This window comes from Myotis yumanensis, unplaced genomic scaffold (genome assembly GCF_028538775.1).
Source record: "Myotis yumanensis isolate MYYU_CA2020_CCGP unplaced genomic scaffold, mMyoYum1.0.hap1 SCAF_6, whole genome shotgun sequence".
Lineage (NCBI taxonomy): Eukaryota > Metazoa > Chordata > Mammalia > Chiroptera > Vespertilionidae > Myotis > Myotis yumanensis.
The window spans coordinates 81357418-81374650 of NW_027223757.1; the positions used below are offsets into that span (position 1 = coordinate 81357418).

Consider the following 17233-nt stretch of genomic DNA (forward strand, 5'->3'; position numbering starts at 1 on the left):
CCCCCCCCCCCCCCTGCCGAGTGCACAAATTTTTGTGCACCGGGCCTCTAGTTTTCTTATAAACCTATACATACATTTATCATATGGTCAAGCAACTCTATTCGTGGACATTTACCTGAGGTAAATTAAAATATAAATTCGTATAAGAATGATCACAGCAACTTTCTTCACAATAGCCCCAAACTTGAAAAAATAATGCCTATACACAGAAAAATGGATAAATAGTTGCAATATATTCATACAAAGAAATATTATTGAGTAATAAAAAAAGAATTAACTACTGATCTACATTAATATGGAAAAACTTTAAAAACATGCTGAACAAAAGAAGCAAATACAATAGATGACCAACTATGGGATTCCATTTTCTGTAGATCAGTTGTAAATCATGTAAAGTAATCTATAGAAAAAATATTAGAATGGTAGTTTTCTCTTGGGGGAGTGGGGATCGGATTGGCTGGAAATGAGCACACAGAACTTTCCGGAGCGATGGAAATACGGGCTACATAAGCTTATGTATTTTTCAAAAGCCATTGACGTGTACACTGATTTGTGTATTTCACTCTATGTCAATTTAATGAAGGGACCGTGTACAAATATTGAATTCTGAGTAGCATGTTCACTTTTCCCAATGGTAAAGGTGATTCGCATGTGGTGCTGCCTGAGAACTACCTCTGTTCCCTTACTGCTGCTGCCGTATTCCAGGCCTCTTGTCTTTAGTCTTGCTCTCCACTAAACTGTCACCTACCTTGCAGCTGAAGAGACCTTGCTGCTCAAGGTGTGGCCAAGAGACCAAGAGCATCAGCTCACCCAGCAGAGCGTTAGACATGCAGAATCTCCAGCCCCACCTGTCCCTGCTCTACATTTTAACCAGCTCCTCAGGAAACCCTAACTCTAAAGTCTGAGAAACACTAACACCTCACAGGGGCATCGTGAAGGGCAAATATCAGGTGAAGGCAGCAGTGCCTGGCACGTAATTGAGATTCAATAAGTAGGTCTATGTTTTGATGGGAGGACGGTAACTCAGGTGTGATAAGAAAATTGTCTTGGGAGGAAAAAAACCCTTTACTAGTAAAGTTGTAGTTTCTTTTCCCCCCCCTCCCTTTCTTCCTTTTCTCCCTCTCTCTCTCTCTCTCTCTCTCTCTCTCTCTCTTTTCCTTCTAAAGCTGCTGTTTCTTAAATCACATTCCAATAAATACAAATGCTCCATGAATTTGCAAGTGTGCTGGCAAACCCTGGGGAAAAACAACTCAGCTCACTTTTCCATAAAATAACTGAGAACAACAGCCTTTGTTTATATCTAGCTCTTCTCCAGGAAAGGGGTGAAGACCGCCCTGATGATAGTGGTGGAAAACTCGGAAACATAGTAACAACTCCTGAGAGTGGAGCCGTCCTGGCAGCCCATTAGGGCTGAGCAAGCTTGTCCTGGTTTCCCCTCTCTCTGACCTCCCTCCATCTCCTCCATGGGCCTCACGGCATTGCATCACCCCGGTGCTCAGATATCAGTCAGCTGCCTGAGGTCAGCCAGTGTCCACGCGTGGCTTCTAATACTTGCTTATTTCCACCAAGTATTATTTTCAACAGTGAATAAAACATAACTCAGTCCTTTATCTTAAGAGAGAGAAAGGAACACCATGTACTAATACCGAGGAATGAGGACTTCAGTTGTGGAATTCAGACTTTTCTGCTTCAAAAATGTGGCATGTTTGTCTTGCAACAAAAAGAGACGATCAATATGCTGAAAATAGTATTCTTATTCCATATTTAGATTCACCTAAGCAAACTATTATTTAAAGTGCAAGTTTTTATTGCCGTGATGGCAAATTGTATCGCATCATGTTGTCCTTCCTGATGGTGCTTCTGGTATTACTAACATGTTAATGTTTCCTGCCTTTTAAAAATCATTTTGTTGCTCTGTACCTTGGGCTCACATTACATCGATGAATTATCAGGCCTCTCATCCCAGGAGATAAGAATTGGCAGGGCTTAGAAAGCCTCTGACACAGGACTGGTTACCCCCCATCTGATGTGGATGAACAGGAGGCGGGGGTAGAAGAAGAGGTAAGCCCAAAGCTCCTAATAAAGAACAGTTAGTGTTACCCAGATTGTCCGCCAGAATGTAAGGAATGGGGAACTTCCACCTGTCGTTGGGGTCTCTCAGACCATTTCTGGAGTTCTGTGAAAAAACAAGGTACAGGTCACCGGGAAGGCTCATCCCCTGGTCCCCTCCTCCACCAAACCCTCACACCGCAAATCATCTGTCACGCAAGTCAACAATTTAGTAGCATTTGTCTTCTGATTATAAACATGATAGTTCATTACAGACAATCTGGAAAAGTCAGAGAAATTATTAAGAACAAAAAAAGGTTCTCCCCAAACTGAAATAGACATTTTAAACGTCTTCTCTCTCATTCTTCTCTCTCATTTTTCACTTACGAGGATAATTGATTGGATAAAGCAAATTTAATAATTACAGACTCTTTTGTGATGTTTGCTATTTTTTTATCTGTTTTTGTCACCACTGACCACAGTGTAAGTCCTTGTGGGTATAGATTACAGATTAGATTCTTTCATGTCCCCCTCTGTGCCCGTCCTAGGGCTCACAGAGCAGAGGCTCGCACACATCACAGCCAGTCTGGAGGGACGTTGCTGTGTCATGGGCAGGTACTCACCCTCAGGAGGATGTCCCCTTGAAAGAGGTCCAACCCTGCAGCTAGAGGTGGATTAAAAAAAAAAAAAGAAATATTTGAATGAACTTTACTAAAAGGTATCTCTCATCATAAAATCCATCTTTTCCACTGTAAACCTGTAATGATTCACCTTTATGTGGTGAAAGTCTTTTTGAAACAATGCAAAAATTCCCTCTAATGGAGCAGATGTGTATAGCCAATAAGTATCATATAGTCTCAATCTTCTATTTTCATTTTTGAAACAAGAAACTTTTTCAAGAATTTAAAAATAGCAGATGAGTTAGAAAATATCTTTTTGATGATTGATTCCATACTTCTCACACTTCAGTGGATGAAATGGATTCCTGAGACAGGAAGGGATGTACTAGGTGTTCAGCACTGACTGAGCTTTAACACTCCTGACTTCCCACCCAGGGGCCCTTTCCTTAGTATACCATCCTTCTTCCTGACCCTAGGTAAGTGGGATGATTTTGTTCTTTCCCATGAAAAGACAATGGTACCCTCCAACACTAAGCAACTAAGGCTGTCATTGCACCATCCCTTTTCTCATTTCCCTACATTTTCTTAACCTCCATAACCTAACCTATGAATATGATAGCAGCAATGCTAACAACAGGTAGCCTTGACACCACTGCCCCACCAGCAGTAGGCCCCACATTTTCAATTGCCCTTTTAGTAGGGGTACTGCATGCTGGTCTAGCCATACTCTTGCCTACGTTTGTCATGAGCAACAGTATGCATTTCCTGATACCTGGCCTGGATGCGGGTAGGCTAGGGGAGTCATATGACCCCAGTGGTTGGTCAGCATGGATGAGTTGAGGAGGGTGAGAGAGTGTGGCAAGAGGAACACTTCCCAAAGAAGCACATATCCATTGAGAGCCAGCCTCCATCTATTCAGTAGCCAATTTGTTCATCGTAGCACATACTTATTAAGTACCTAATGTATCCCAGGCATTGTTCTAGGTGCTATGGGTATAGCAGAGAATAAAGCAAAATCCTCAGGGAGATGGCATTCTTGTTTGGGGATAGAGGGAAGACAAACAAAAATGTAGAGTGTGGCAGATGGTGAAAAGGGAAATAGGAAAAACATAAGAAAGAGTAAGGGAAGAAAGAGTGCTGAAGTGAGGGAGTTGATATTTTGTAAAGAGTGCTCAGGGTGCCCTGACCATTTTGGCTCAGTGGATAGAGCATCAGCCTGCGGACTGAAGGGTCCCAGGTTCGATTCCGGTCAAGGGCATGTACCTTGGTTGCGGGCACATCTCAGTAGGGGGTGTGCAGGAGGCAGCTGATCAATGTTTCTAACTCTCTATCCCTCTCCCTTCCTCTCTGTAAAAAATCAATAAAATATATTTTTTAAAAAGAGTGCTCAGGGAAGGCCTCCCTGAGGAGGTGGCATTTGAGCAGAAATCTGATGGAGTAGGGAATGAAGGAAGAGTATTGAAGGCAAAGGCTACCCAAAATAGAAACGCCCTGGGGCAGGAAAGCCTTGATGTCTTAGAGCAGTGCTTTCCAAATGCTAGGGTTGCTGACCCCCACCCCTAGGGTTTCTGATCAATAAGTCTGGGCTAAGGCCTGAGAATTTTCATTTCTAACAAGTTCCTTGTGCTGCTGATGCTACTGGTTAGGGGACCACACACTGAGAACCACTCTTGTAGAGAAATAGCCAGAATGTCAGGGAGATTGGAGAGCTCAAATAAGTAAGGCGGCGGGGGGCGGGGGGCGGGGGGGGTAGTAAGTAATGGGTGAGAAAGCTGGCCAGAGTCAGGTCATCTCAAGCTTTACTCTGCCTAGGAATCATCTGGGATCTGTCAAATGGAGATGCCGATTCCATAGGTCTGCAGCATTTCTAAGAAAGCTCTTAGGTGGTACAGGTAATATTGGCCTGTGAACCACACGTTGAGAATCAAGACTCCAGGATCTTTATTTTGTGCTGGATGGGATCTCGCCAACACTAGTCAGTGCTGGAAGATTGGAAGATTGGAATCTTGTGATTGGAAGACTGGAGGGGAGGAGCGGCATGGCCTGGTTGGCACTGAGAGCTCTGTCAGCTTGTGAAGAACAGCCTGGATGGGATGAGGGCACAAAGGGAAGAGCAGTCAGCAGGCCACTCAAGGACCAGGCCAGAGATGAGATGGCTTAGACCAGGACAGGAAAAGAGAAACACACTGAAAAGTCACAACTTGTGACATAATTTGATGGTAGATCTAACAGCATTTGCTGACAGGTGGTGTGTAAGGTGTGAGAGAAAGACAAGAGTTAGGGAAACTCTGAAGTCAGAGCCTAAACATCTAGGAGGAGGAAAATGCATAATAAAAAAGACTGAGAGGAGCAGATCTGGGGAGGGGGGGTTATATCAGCATCGTGGGGCATGGAGAGAAGATTGTAACAAGGTGACAATTTTCTCTATGCGATTTTCCCCAACGTGTTGTGGTTTCTGGCTATGTGGCCAACCCAATCAATCTTGACAGCTCATTTGGAATGACTTAAAAAGAGAAAAGACACACATGGGAAAACTTATTCTTGGGACCATAGTTCAGAGGTGGTGGTAGAGATGAAGAGTAAGAAGTGGCTCTAAATAAAACAAGAATTTTTTACTAGATAAACAAGGATGAGATTAGGAAACGCTAATTCTAAGGCCAGCCTGTTTTAAAGTAGAGCAGATCCTCTCAATCACTACACCTTGACTACCTGACCTAAGGAGAGATCATTTGTTGCCTGACTCAAGTCTGAGGACCCACTCACCCGTGACCTCACTAAACTATTTCTATCCCCCCACCTGTTGTCATTCTCAAGCTTTTCCAGTTAAATGTCAACTAGCCTGCCTTCTTTGTAAATGGGACAATGCCAGAGCAATTTAACTGCCAGGTATTTTAGTTTTGTGATCTGGAGATAGCACTGAGCTGTGAGTCAGAAGACCTGGAAGTGATCCACATCACTTGCATCTGTGACCTTGGGCAAGTCACCCCAACCCCAAGGAGCTGCTGTCCTTTCCTGCAAAATGAAAATAACACTTTATTCCCCTACAGGATTGAACAAATAAATGTGCAACTAGATACAAAAGCTTTTGTAAACTATAGGTGTCTATGACCATGATACTTCTATTTCCCAACAATCCTAACCAAAAACACCCAGAATATAGAGGCTTCTCCTTCATTTTAGAAGCAGGACCGAAGAAGAAAAAAGAGAGATGATAACTCAGCTTCTCTCTCTCCTGTCAGTAACCAATGAGACTGACAAATTTCTTCAAGAGATATGTTTGTGGACAAGATGTTGAAATAGAAACACCTTTGTACTTTTCTCAAAGTCTTAAGTAAACAGTTGTTAGTGAATATGAGGGCCCAGTGAAGGGCTAGGTTTTCCTGCCTGCTAAACATAACCATGGGCAGACTCCTTATATTTTTCTTTAGCAAGCAGAATAATCATCCATTTTTCTTTCCTGTTTTTCAAAATGGAAATTGGCAAAGCGAAATATTTATAAATAACAATCTTGTTACATATTTGTAGATTTACTAAACACATACTATGTCTCCTAGAAAGTTTGATCTAACTACCATTCTCTTTCCATATTTCCATTTTACAGAAACTCTGCAAATTATAATGATGCACCAATAAGTAATCCCCCCACCAAAAAAAATTACCCAATAATGTATTATGAAGGTAATAGCTTTTCAGTAATTCTATTACAGGATTTGAAATTATTTCAAAGCATTAATAATATGGAAATTGAACCCACCTAAGTTGATTTCTGAAATATCCTTCTGTTCCTCAAACTCTGCATCATGTACTGTTAAAAAAATGGGAGGAAAATTGTTACTAGTCTTGCTGAACAAAAGAAAGTCCAGAAACATTCTCTATGCATTTCAATTGGGCCTTACCATTTCCTTTTAAATGATGCTTAATCTGAAAGAAAAGATACAGAAAGTGGATAACATATACTAGAGTTGATATCTCTAAATATCCAGAAGAGCAGAATTTGACTTACCGATACAGCTTCTATGTGAACAAAAAACAAGATGAAGGAGAGAATGCAAGTGACCCTAGTCCACACCATTGTTGCAAGTGAACAAATGTTAGCAAAGACAACTTGTGATAAATGCCTCTTGAACTTTGTCCTGGCTGTCATATTGGAAACTTTGACCCTTTCATATGCACTATAGCGCTAAAAAAATTGTCAATGAAAATGTCATTGACCCTTTGGAGGGCAGATACTAAGTTTAACATAAAGGCTCAAGCTTCAGAGACCAGGGAAAAGTTTGAAAAACTTAATAGTGAGATAAGCATATAAACACCAGTAACATTCATATTATGCCAGCAATAACTGTTCATAAAATATAACAGGTAAAAGATCAATTTCACAATAGAAATAAAAACAATCTATAAAATGATTTTTTTAAATATATTTTATTGATTTTTTACAGAGAGGAAGAGAGAGGGATAGAGAGTTAGAAACATCGATGAGAGAGGAACATCGATCAGCTGCCTCCTGCACACTCCCTACTGGGTATGTGCCCGCAACAAAGGTACATGCCCTTGACCGGAATCGAACCTGGGACCCTTGAGTCCGCAGGCCGAGGCTCTATCCACTGAGCCAAACCAGTTAGGGCTATAAAATGATTTTAAAGTATATAAATATAATAAAAATGAGTTCAATTTTTATGGAAATGTTATACAGTAATTATCGAAGGACATAAAAAAGAATTATCCATCTAGTCATATGCAACATACATGTATAGTTACCCATATAAACATTCATGGACCTGAAGACTCTGAAAAATAAAGATGGTCATTATTTTGATATTAGTCTATAAATTCAATGTTATTCCAATAAAAATCTTAACAGGGTCTTGACAAACTGACCAACTTTCTGAAGTTCATGTGAAAGAGAGAACCTCCAAATACAGGTAAGAAAACTCTGAAAAGGCAGAATGAGAAAGAAACTGCTCAAGAATTTTTATATAGTTATGGTAGAAAGTGTGATATTGTCAAAAAAAAAGAGAAGAAGAAGAAGAAGAATGGCCCTAGCTGGTTTGGCACAGTGGATAGAGCATTGGCCTGTGTACTGAAGGGTCCCAAGTTCGATTCTGGTCAAGGGCATATGCCCGGGTTGTGGGCTCGGGGCCCCAATAGTGGGCATGCAGAAGGCAACCAATCAGTGATTCTCTCTCATCATTGATGTTTCTATCTCTCTCTCCCTCTCCCTCCCTCTCTGAAATCAATAAAAATATATTTTATTTTTTAAAAAAAGAAGAAGAAAATGGATCCACAGAATGGAATAGAGTATCAAAACAGAAGCAAACACATATGGAGATTTCATATCTGAGAGAAACAAAAAAATCAATACAAAAAATATGATTTTTTTAATAATGACTTTGGAACAATAGCATTTCTCTATGAAAAATAAAATTCTCACATTCACAAAAAATAAATTGAGTGGATTAAAGATGTCTTATCAAAATCTAAATTTTTCTTTTAAAAGAAAGTATAGGAAACTGACTTTAATCTTGAGGTCACAAAAGATGGTTTAAACATTAAAAAAACCATAGAAATCATAATAAATTTGACTATATCAAAATTTAAACTTCCTTATGACAAAAGCACAACAACATAGTTAAAACACAAGTCACAGGTGGAAGAAGATATTGATACTGCATGTAACTGAACAAAGGTGAATTAGCCAAGGCACATAGAGGAATTCCTACAAATCAATAAGGAGAGAGAGAGAGAGAGAGAGAGAGAGAGAGAGAGAGAGAGAGATTATCTAAAAGAACAATAAGGAAAAATATACACACAAAATTCACAAAAGAGAAAACTCAAATGGACAATAAACACATAAAAAGATGTTCAATCTCACAAGCAATCAGAAATATATCAACTGAAATAACAATGAAACATCCTTAACCTCAAATTGGCATAAATGAAGAAGGCTGGTAATTCCAAGTATTGACATGAATGTGAGAAAACAAAAAATCTTATACTGATAGGACAAAAATTCAAAACTAATAAATTGAAATGTGCATAGTTTATAAGCTAGAAATCCCACTTCCAGGTATATACCCTAAAGAAATTCACACATAGGTGCATAAAATACCTATGGTATTTTTTTTGTGTGTGTAATAGTAAAGAACTAGAAAAATATATTTATACTAAAAAAACGTTATGGGGTATATTCAGTCATATTGCAGATGAATGTTTAACAACCAGCTCTCTGAGAAAACAGCCCTATAGTGTTTGTGGATTCCCAGGGTGTAAATACTCCCACCATGGTCCATTGCAAGCTGCCAACACTATGCCACTGAATGCAGTGTCGGGAAGAGATGTGCACCATGGGTTCTGCCTGCCCCTGAACAGTACTGCATTTCATCGCACACACTCCTGCTCTTGCGTGCATGAGGTATAAAGATCTTTCTGTCAGAGCAATCCTCAAGGTCGAGCCTGCACGTCTCCACCTTATTACGGGGGCAGGTGGGCCCCTTGTTGTCAGAAGAGCACTTCCTGTCAGAAAAGCATTTGTGGAGGCAGAGAGTGTGGCTTCCTAAGCTAACACAGGAGGCCTGACCGCGGGGGCCAGCTTCCGATGGGCAGAGGAGAGCTATGCCGACTTCTACTTTATCACAGCTCTTGTGTGAGGCTGTGGAAGAGGGTGCAGAGCACCATGCCCCAGCCTCTCTAACCACTGGAAGCCGCCAGTGTTTCCCAAATCTGAACTTGCTCGGCAGTTAAAATGGCTTAGGTTTCGGTTAGCAAGTACAATCTTTGTGATATGAAAAAATTGGTGGGGAGAGACTTGACTAACATCAATTTTAATGAAATAATTTTAAAACACGGAAAAACGCAGGAGAGTTTTATTGCTTGGATGCATTATTTACTTTTTTTCCAAATTCTGAAATAATCCTGACAGAAATGAATATCTGTTAACTCTGGAGACTAGGAAGTAGGGTTTAAGACTCTGTTGTGTTGTTTCCTAAAGAAAAAGGCAATATTCTTGTGTGAGGATTTAGGGGAGTCCTCCCCAAAATGTACCGCTTTGGCAGGTGAGTTATTTTGAGCTAAAGGCAATCAAGACCCTGCAGGCTCATGAGAAACGTTTACCTCTCCCTTAAAGAATGTGAATTAGGGGCCTTGCCCATCTTAAGCGATGATCAGAGGTACATTTTTTTAACCTATCTATATGGCAGGGCAATTAGCTAATTACTGAACATCTGACCCCTTAGCTCAGGATGTATGTAGACCTCACTTCCCTTTCTGTCTTGGCACCTCTCATGTCTATGGGTCTTTGACTTGCTCATGTGCAGGGTTCCCATGTGCACGTGTGTAATTAAATTTCACTCTCCTGTTAATCTGTCTCCTGATTTAATTATTGGACCAGCCGAAAGAACCCAGGAGAGTAGAGAAACACTTCCTCCACCCCCCACACTTGCTCTCTACTATATCTCAGGTGTTAGTATCTCAAACAGGCAGTAGTGGGGCTGTTTCATTCTCTCCACTCTCCCTCCCTCCAGATCCGCTTTTATCTTTCCCTCTAAAACAGATCTGAACAATATACTGCAATGATGGCTTTGGAGTCAGATGTCAGGAACAGAAATCCCACCTCTACCATCGGCTGGCTGTGGCATTTTGAACATCTGCTTTCGATGTGTGAAATGGATAGTGGTGCTTACGTCATGGGGCTAATGTAAGGATTCAATGAGATAACCTACATCCAGCACAGGTCCCAGAAACAAAGGAAGCACTCAGGAAACGTAGCTTTTTTATCCACTCCTTCTGGCTCTTGGCAAAGGACAGACAACAAGCACAGGGAGCTCCACAGCACACACCATTGCTCAGCGAACCTCTGAACCTCTGCTGCTGGGAGCATAGGTCTTCAGCAGGCACAACTTGCCCCTGGTGATTTTCTTTTGTGATCTTGATTGTTAATTAGTTACCAGTTATTTGCAGTCTTAAGCACTTCTTGTCCCGGGACATCAAGCATCAAGGGAATGAGACCAGAGCCTTAAATTCTAGGTTTGAAGGGCTTATGGCTTTGCAGATAAAAGGCAGATTATGCATTCTGCAGGGCAAGGTCCACGTTTCGTTTTGTTTTCTGTATCTGCCCCAGTGTGGCCATCTTTCATGGTGTGGGGAAGAATTAAACTAGAGGCTTCATGTTTTTGTGTTGTGTTTTTTTTGTTTGTTTGTTTGTTTGACCAATCCTCTTTCTACTTACTGAACCCTCCTAGAGCACTTGAAATTGAAGCTGACTCAATTTCAATCTGAGAGCTGCAAGATCACCCTCTGATTTCAGGAAAAAATTCTGCTAATTACAAGGGTCAATGCCCAAGATACCAAGTTGGACCAGAGCATCTGGGAGGAAAGACTAAACACAGGGATTGGTGAGTGAAGGGATGGAATTTTCTCCCAAAGGAAACGTGATTCTAAAGAGGAAGAGGTCTCCACTATCAAATGACAAAACCAACACAGTCGAGTAATGAGAGGAAACAATCCATGGATTGGGGAGTGAAGAACTTTGTCCAAAGGGGTGTGGATGAGTTTTATAGAGAGTTAGAAGCAGCGACATAGCACAGGACATGACTAGCTAGAGTTGCAGATGTAGTCTTATTTAGATAGATGAAGGAACAAGGAAATAAGTACAGTATAAATCCCGGAATTGTCTTGGCGATTGCGAATTGGCTGACTGGGTGTACTTCCTTTCTGATCAAGCAGAGCATTTACAGGATCATAAAACCTCATTTGCTGATGTGGCACCTTGAGCAGGAGTGGCTCCATCTTGGGCTTAGAAATGTATCTCAACACCACTGTCCCTGAAGTAAGGAAAAAGGCTTAAATTGCAAAAGGGACACTTAATGGTTAAATATAAAGACTTTCCTGGTCATCTAAGGATTCTTGGATCCTAAAAGTGTTTTAAGGAGGGAAACAGTGTTAGTCATAGAGACTAACGCCAAAGTGACAGTTGGGGTTGATGGTGAGGCAAGCATGGGCAGATGAAATTCTTCAGGAAGAAGTGGTATTGGAGAAAGAACGAGTGTTGCTTGTTTGGGGATTTTTCTTTGTCCTGGGAGAAGTTTTGAGGTCATGTAATGGAAGCAAGATGATGGTAAGTCACACATGTAACTTGATCCAAAGTACAAGAGGCTCAGCCCTCTTAGGAAACAAATGACAATTGTAATCCATTTCCCTTTGAAAACTGCAGAATTGTTTTGGCTACAGCTGATTCTTTTACGCAAGTGGCCAGCAGCTCCGTTCAGGGCCAGCTACATTGTCTGACACTTTGACAGGACTGTGAGTTACCATAAGGACAGAGTCATAGGACAGCCAGTGTGGGGTCACTATTGGGAATTCTAGGGGTAATTGATGAAAGTAAATAGACTAGCTAAGGCTTTCTGAATTAGTAACAGTTTACATTCATTCACATGATGACTCAGATTTTTAAACATAAGTTCTTCTCCAATACCAGTGGTGGGAGTGGGTTGACAACCGTGGCAGCCACTTTCCAAAACAATGCCACGTATCACACAGTAATGAGGATGGCTTGGCAGAAACATGCAAGCGAGAATGTCAGTCACTGATGACCTGTTCTATGTATTCATGCCTCTGTTTCTATTTTGTTCATCAGTTTTTTGGTTCATCAGATTCCACATATAAGTGAGATCATGTGGTATCTGTCTTTCTCTGACTGGCTTATTTCACTTAGCATAATTCTCTCCAGGTCTATCTGTGCTATCTTAACAAAGGTTAAGAGCTCCATCTTTTTCATAGCCTCATAGTAGTCCACTGTGTAAATGTACCACAGCTTTTTTATCCATTCATCTACTGATGGGCTTTGGGGCTGTTTCCAATGAATCCTGCTCTTGACACACATTGATTCCTTCCATTTTTTATTTATATATGCATATTTTATAGTCATGTCAATTTTTATCCACTGAAATTTTGACTACTAGAGCTTTCATGGAGCCATTGAGATGAGATGTTATTTATTTTTTCCTACATTATTCCTCTTGAGAATGCTCATCAGTTCTCGACCCTCCCCAGCAGGCTTTCACCAATGCATAATCCCACCAAAAAAATTGTGGGTCCTTGGAAGCCTCATCTTTTAAAACAAATAATGTTTATTAAGTTTTTCTATATTCACAATTAATCGTTATTCAATACAAAAAAGAAAAGAAAAGAAGCATTGGAGAAAACAGCAGGAAAATGCTCACTTTAATCCTCCTACCCAAAATAAGCACTGCTAACAAATTTGGCTTATGTTCTAGATTTTCCTCCATGTCTATTTTTCTTCATAAAAATGTTGATTACATTTGGTTTATAGCCTCACTTGCAAATGTTTTTCCATGTTGATAGATATTCATCAACAACATGCTTATCAGTGACGACATACAATTTCATTCAATGAGTATACTGGGTTTAACTAACCAAGCAGGTGTTGTGGATGTAGAGTTGAGTTCAGTTGATTTTGCTTAGCACAGGCAATGCTACAGTAAACATATTACATTTGCAATTATATGCATCTCAGGTTATTGCCTTAGAACAAATTCCAATAAAAACAATTGCTGAGTCAAAATGTAATGAGTTGGCCTGGCCAGTGTGGTTCAGTGGTTGAGTACTGAGCCATGAGGTCATGGTTCCATTTCCAGTCAGGGCACATGCCCAGGTTGCCAGCTCAACCCCCAGTAGGGGGCGTGCAGGAGATAGCTGATCAGTGTTCTCTCACTGATGTTTTTCTATCCCTCTCCCTTCCTGCCTCTCTAAAAAATCAATAAAAAACATATATTTTTTTAAAAATGTACTGAGTTGTTTTATTATTTCTTAAAGAAATACAATTACAAAAGATCTTCAACCCCCCGCACCCCCACCCCACCACTATCTAAAAGCCTGTCCCAGAGGATAAGGAGAAACCAAGATGGCGGCATAGGTAAACACCTGAAATTGCTGCCTCGCACAACCACTGCAAAACTACAACTAAAGACAAAACAGACATCACCCAGAACCACAGGAAGGCTGGCTGAGTGGAAATTCTACAACTAGAAGGAAAGAGAAAAGCACACTGAGACTCAGGAGGTGCAGAAGTAAAGTGCAGAGGTACGGAGGCGCGTGAGGAAAGGGCTGGCAATGGAGGACGCCAGTGTCTTTTTCAATAGGGAGGGAGTCTTAAGTTCCTGACGGCCCTGACTCCAGTTCCGGGCGAGTCTCTGGGGACCCAGACTCTTACAGGGAGAAACTGGACTGTCTGGCAGCGGGTGGAACTCGAGGGCAGCTTTCTCAGAGGTGCTTGCAGCGATTACTGAGACACTGAGACTCGGGGCCTCTTAGGGCAGGACTGAGGACCAGCCATAGCTGTTTGCTCTGCCCTGTTGATTCCCTGAGACCCTGCCCCACCCAAGCTGTGAGCAGAGGCTTTTGCATATGACTGGGCTGGCCCTTTGAGATCTAAAATTACCTAACAAACTGCAGCTGGGTCAGAGAGAACCAGAACATCCAAAAGAAGGCTCAAGGCCCCACAGCAGCTTGCATTGCTTCACAACTGGACCTCATCTGAGCACCTCTAAACCCCAAACAAGGAAGAGGAATCTGCAGATCTCTCCGTAGCCCCTGCTGGGTAGCCTCAGGCAGAGGCTAAATTAGCACCTCCTTAGTTACAAGAGCCCATGTACCTAGTGGTCAGAGTGGGACCATCCAGATTAAAACTCCTCAGATCCATAAGGGACACACTCAGGGGGCAGACTCAGTGAGCACCAAAGCCCCACTGAAGCAAGTCTTGCCCCAGAAGGGTGTCTTCAGCACAGAAATTTTCCCACTGTAGACACAGCTGATTCTAACAGATAATTGGCCTGGAAGTCAATTCCTCCCAGGGATACCTACAACAATCAAGGCTTAACCAAGACTGTGCACACAGCCCACAAAGGGGTACACCAAGAGTGTCCACCTCAGGTAATTGGGGAGGCTGAACCACTGGGCCCTATAGGACACCTAGCACACAAAGCCACTCTATCAACACAGGGAAGCAGCCAAAATGCAGAGACAAAGAAACAAATCACAAATGACAGAAATGGAGGAAAGCAAGCTACTGGATATAGAGTTCAAAACCACGGTTATAAGGTTTTTCAAGAATTTTCTAGAAACCACCGATAAATTTAGTGAGACCCTCGAGGATATGAAAAAGGACCAACTAGAAATTAAGCATACACTGACTGAAATAAAGAATAATATACAGAAATCCAACAGCAGACAAGAGAATCCCAAGAATCAAGTCAAAGATTTGAAATATGAAGAAGAAAAAACCCCCAACTGGAAAAGCAAAAAGAAAAAAGAATCCAAAAATATCAAGATAGTGTAAGGAGCCTCTGGGACAACTTCAAGTGTAACAACATCCGAATTATAGGGGTGCCAGAAGAAGAGAGCAAGATATTGAAAACCTATTTGAAGAAATAATGACAGAAAACTTCCCCTACCTGGTGAAAGAAATAGACTTACAATTCCAGGAAACACAGAGAACCCCAAACAAAAGGAATCCAAAGAGGACCACACCAAGACACATCATAATTAAAATGCCAAGAGCAAAAGACAAAGAGAGAATCTTAAAAGCAGCAAGAGAAAAAAAGTTAGTTACCTATAAGGGAGTACCCATAAGATTGTCAGCCGATTTCTCAACAGAAACTTTGCAGGCCAGAAGGGAGTGGCAAGAAATATTCAAAGTGATGAATACCAAGAACCTACAACCAAGATTACTTTATCCAAGCAAAGCTATCATTCAGAATTGAAGGTCAGATAAAGAGCCTCACAGATAAGAAAAAGCTAAAGGAGTTCATCACCACCAAACCAGTATTATATGAAATGCTGAAAGGTATCCTTTAAGAAGAGGAAGAAGAAAAAGGTAAAGATACAAATTATGAATAACAAATACACATCTATCAACAAGTGAATCTAAAAATCAAGTGAATAAAAAATCTGATGAACAGAGTAAACTGGTGAATATAATAAAATCAGGGGCATAGAAAGGGAGTGGACTGACAATTCTTGGGGGGGAAGCGGTGTGGCGGGTGGGGAAAAAGACTGAACAAAAATCCTACACCTATGGATGAGGACAGTGGGGGCGGGTAAGGGCAGAGGGTTGGGGGGGGAACTGGGTGGAGGGGAGCTATGGGGGGAAAAAAGAGGAACAACTGTAATAATCTGAACAATAAAGATTTATTTAAAAAAAATAAAAAGAAGCATGTTGCAGAAACTTAAAAGCAGTTTGAACTCCTTTAGCAAGGACAGTAATAATGCAGGAATTAACTCTTTAAAAAGAAAACAAAATACTACGGTTTTGATGATTTATAAAAGGCAAAACAGAGGGGGATCGAAGATGGCGGCATAGGTAAACACTGGAGACTGCAGCCGTGGACAACCACTTCAAAAATACAACTAAAAGTCGGAGCGGACATCAACCAGAACCACAGGAAGGCTGGCTGAGGAGAGTCTCTTCAACTAGAAGGAAAAACAACAGCATTCTGACGCTCAGAGGAGGCGCAGTGTGGAAAATTTAAAGGTACGGCGGTGCGGTGGTGAGGGTGCGCGCGCAAAGCGGGCTGGCGGCTGAGGGCGCGATTGTCGTTTTCAATCAGGAGTGAGTCTCAGACTCTGGGCTACAGATCCGGGCGAGTCTCTAGGGACCCAGACTCAAACGGGAGAAGCGGGACTGTCTGGCTACGGCCCCTCTGAGGTTTGCAGCGATTGCTGGGACAGAGAGGCAGAGCCCCTGGGGACAGACTGAGAGCGGCCATAGCTGCTCCCTCCGCCCGCCCTGTTGAGCCCGCCCCGCCCAGGCCCTGCGCACAGCCATTTGCCGATCGCCTCAGGCAAGGGCTGGACTAGCACCTCCCCTGAGGACTGAAGTTTTCCCACAGCTGATTTCCACCGCCAGTCGGCCTGGTGGTCAAATCCCTCTAGTGTTAACTACAACAATTAAGGCTTGGCTAGAACAAGACTGCGCACAGAGACCACAAGGGGGTGCACCAAGAAAGCATAAAAGATGCGGAGACAAAAAAACATGACAGAAATGGAGGATATGGAGCTAAGAATCGCAATTTTGAGGGCTTGCCATAAATTTGTGCAGAGCCCACAAAAACTAATGAGACCCTCGATGCTACGATAAAGAAATTAGAAAGTAAGCATACACGGACTGAAATAAAGAATATTATACCCAATAGCAGACCAGAGGAGCACAAGAATCAAACCAAAGATTCGACAAAAAACACCCAATTGGAAAAGCAAAATGAAAAAAGAATCCGAAAATGTGAAGATAGTGTAAGGAGCCTCTGGGACAGCTTTAAGCAGACTAATATCAGAGTCATTGGAGTGCCAGAAGATGAGAGACAGCAAGATATTGAAAACCTATTTCAAGAAATAATGGCAGAAAACTTCCCCCACCTGGAGAAAGAAATGGACTTACAGGTCCAAGAAGCGCAGAGAACCCCAAACAAAAGAAATCCAAAGAGGACCACACCAAGACACATCATCATTAAAATGCCAAGAGCAAAAGACAAAGAGAAAATCTTAAAAGCAGC

The 17233-nt window shown here is 41.7% G+C and overlaps 1 protein-coding gene across 1 annotated transcript in view; it reads right to left on the bottom strand.

Moving 5' to 3' along the window:
- The window catches only part of MEP1A (meprin A subunit alpha), a 33258-nt gene extending 26514 nt beyond the window's left edge, over positions 1–6744 (bottom strand). Inside the window, exons 1-5 of the mRNA XM_070418459.1 lie at positions 6673–6744; positions 6566–6590; positions 6424–6474; positions 2673–2713; positions 2101–2176 (exon numbers count right to left, since the gene is read on the bottom strand). Coding sequence (XP_070274560.1) covers positions 2101–2176; positions 2673–2713; positions 6424–6474; positions 6566–6590; positions 6673–6741 — 262 coding nt within the window. The 5' untranslated portion in view covers positions 6742–6744. The remainder of the gene's footprint in view (positions 1–2100; positions 2177–2672; positions 2714–6423; positions 6475–6565; positions 6591–6672) is intronic.
- Positions 6745–17233: the final 10489 nt, after the last annotated feature.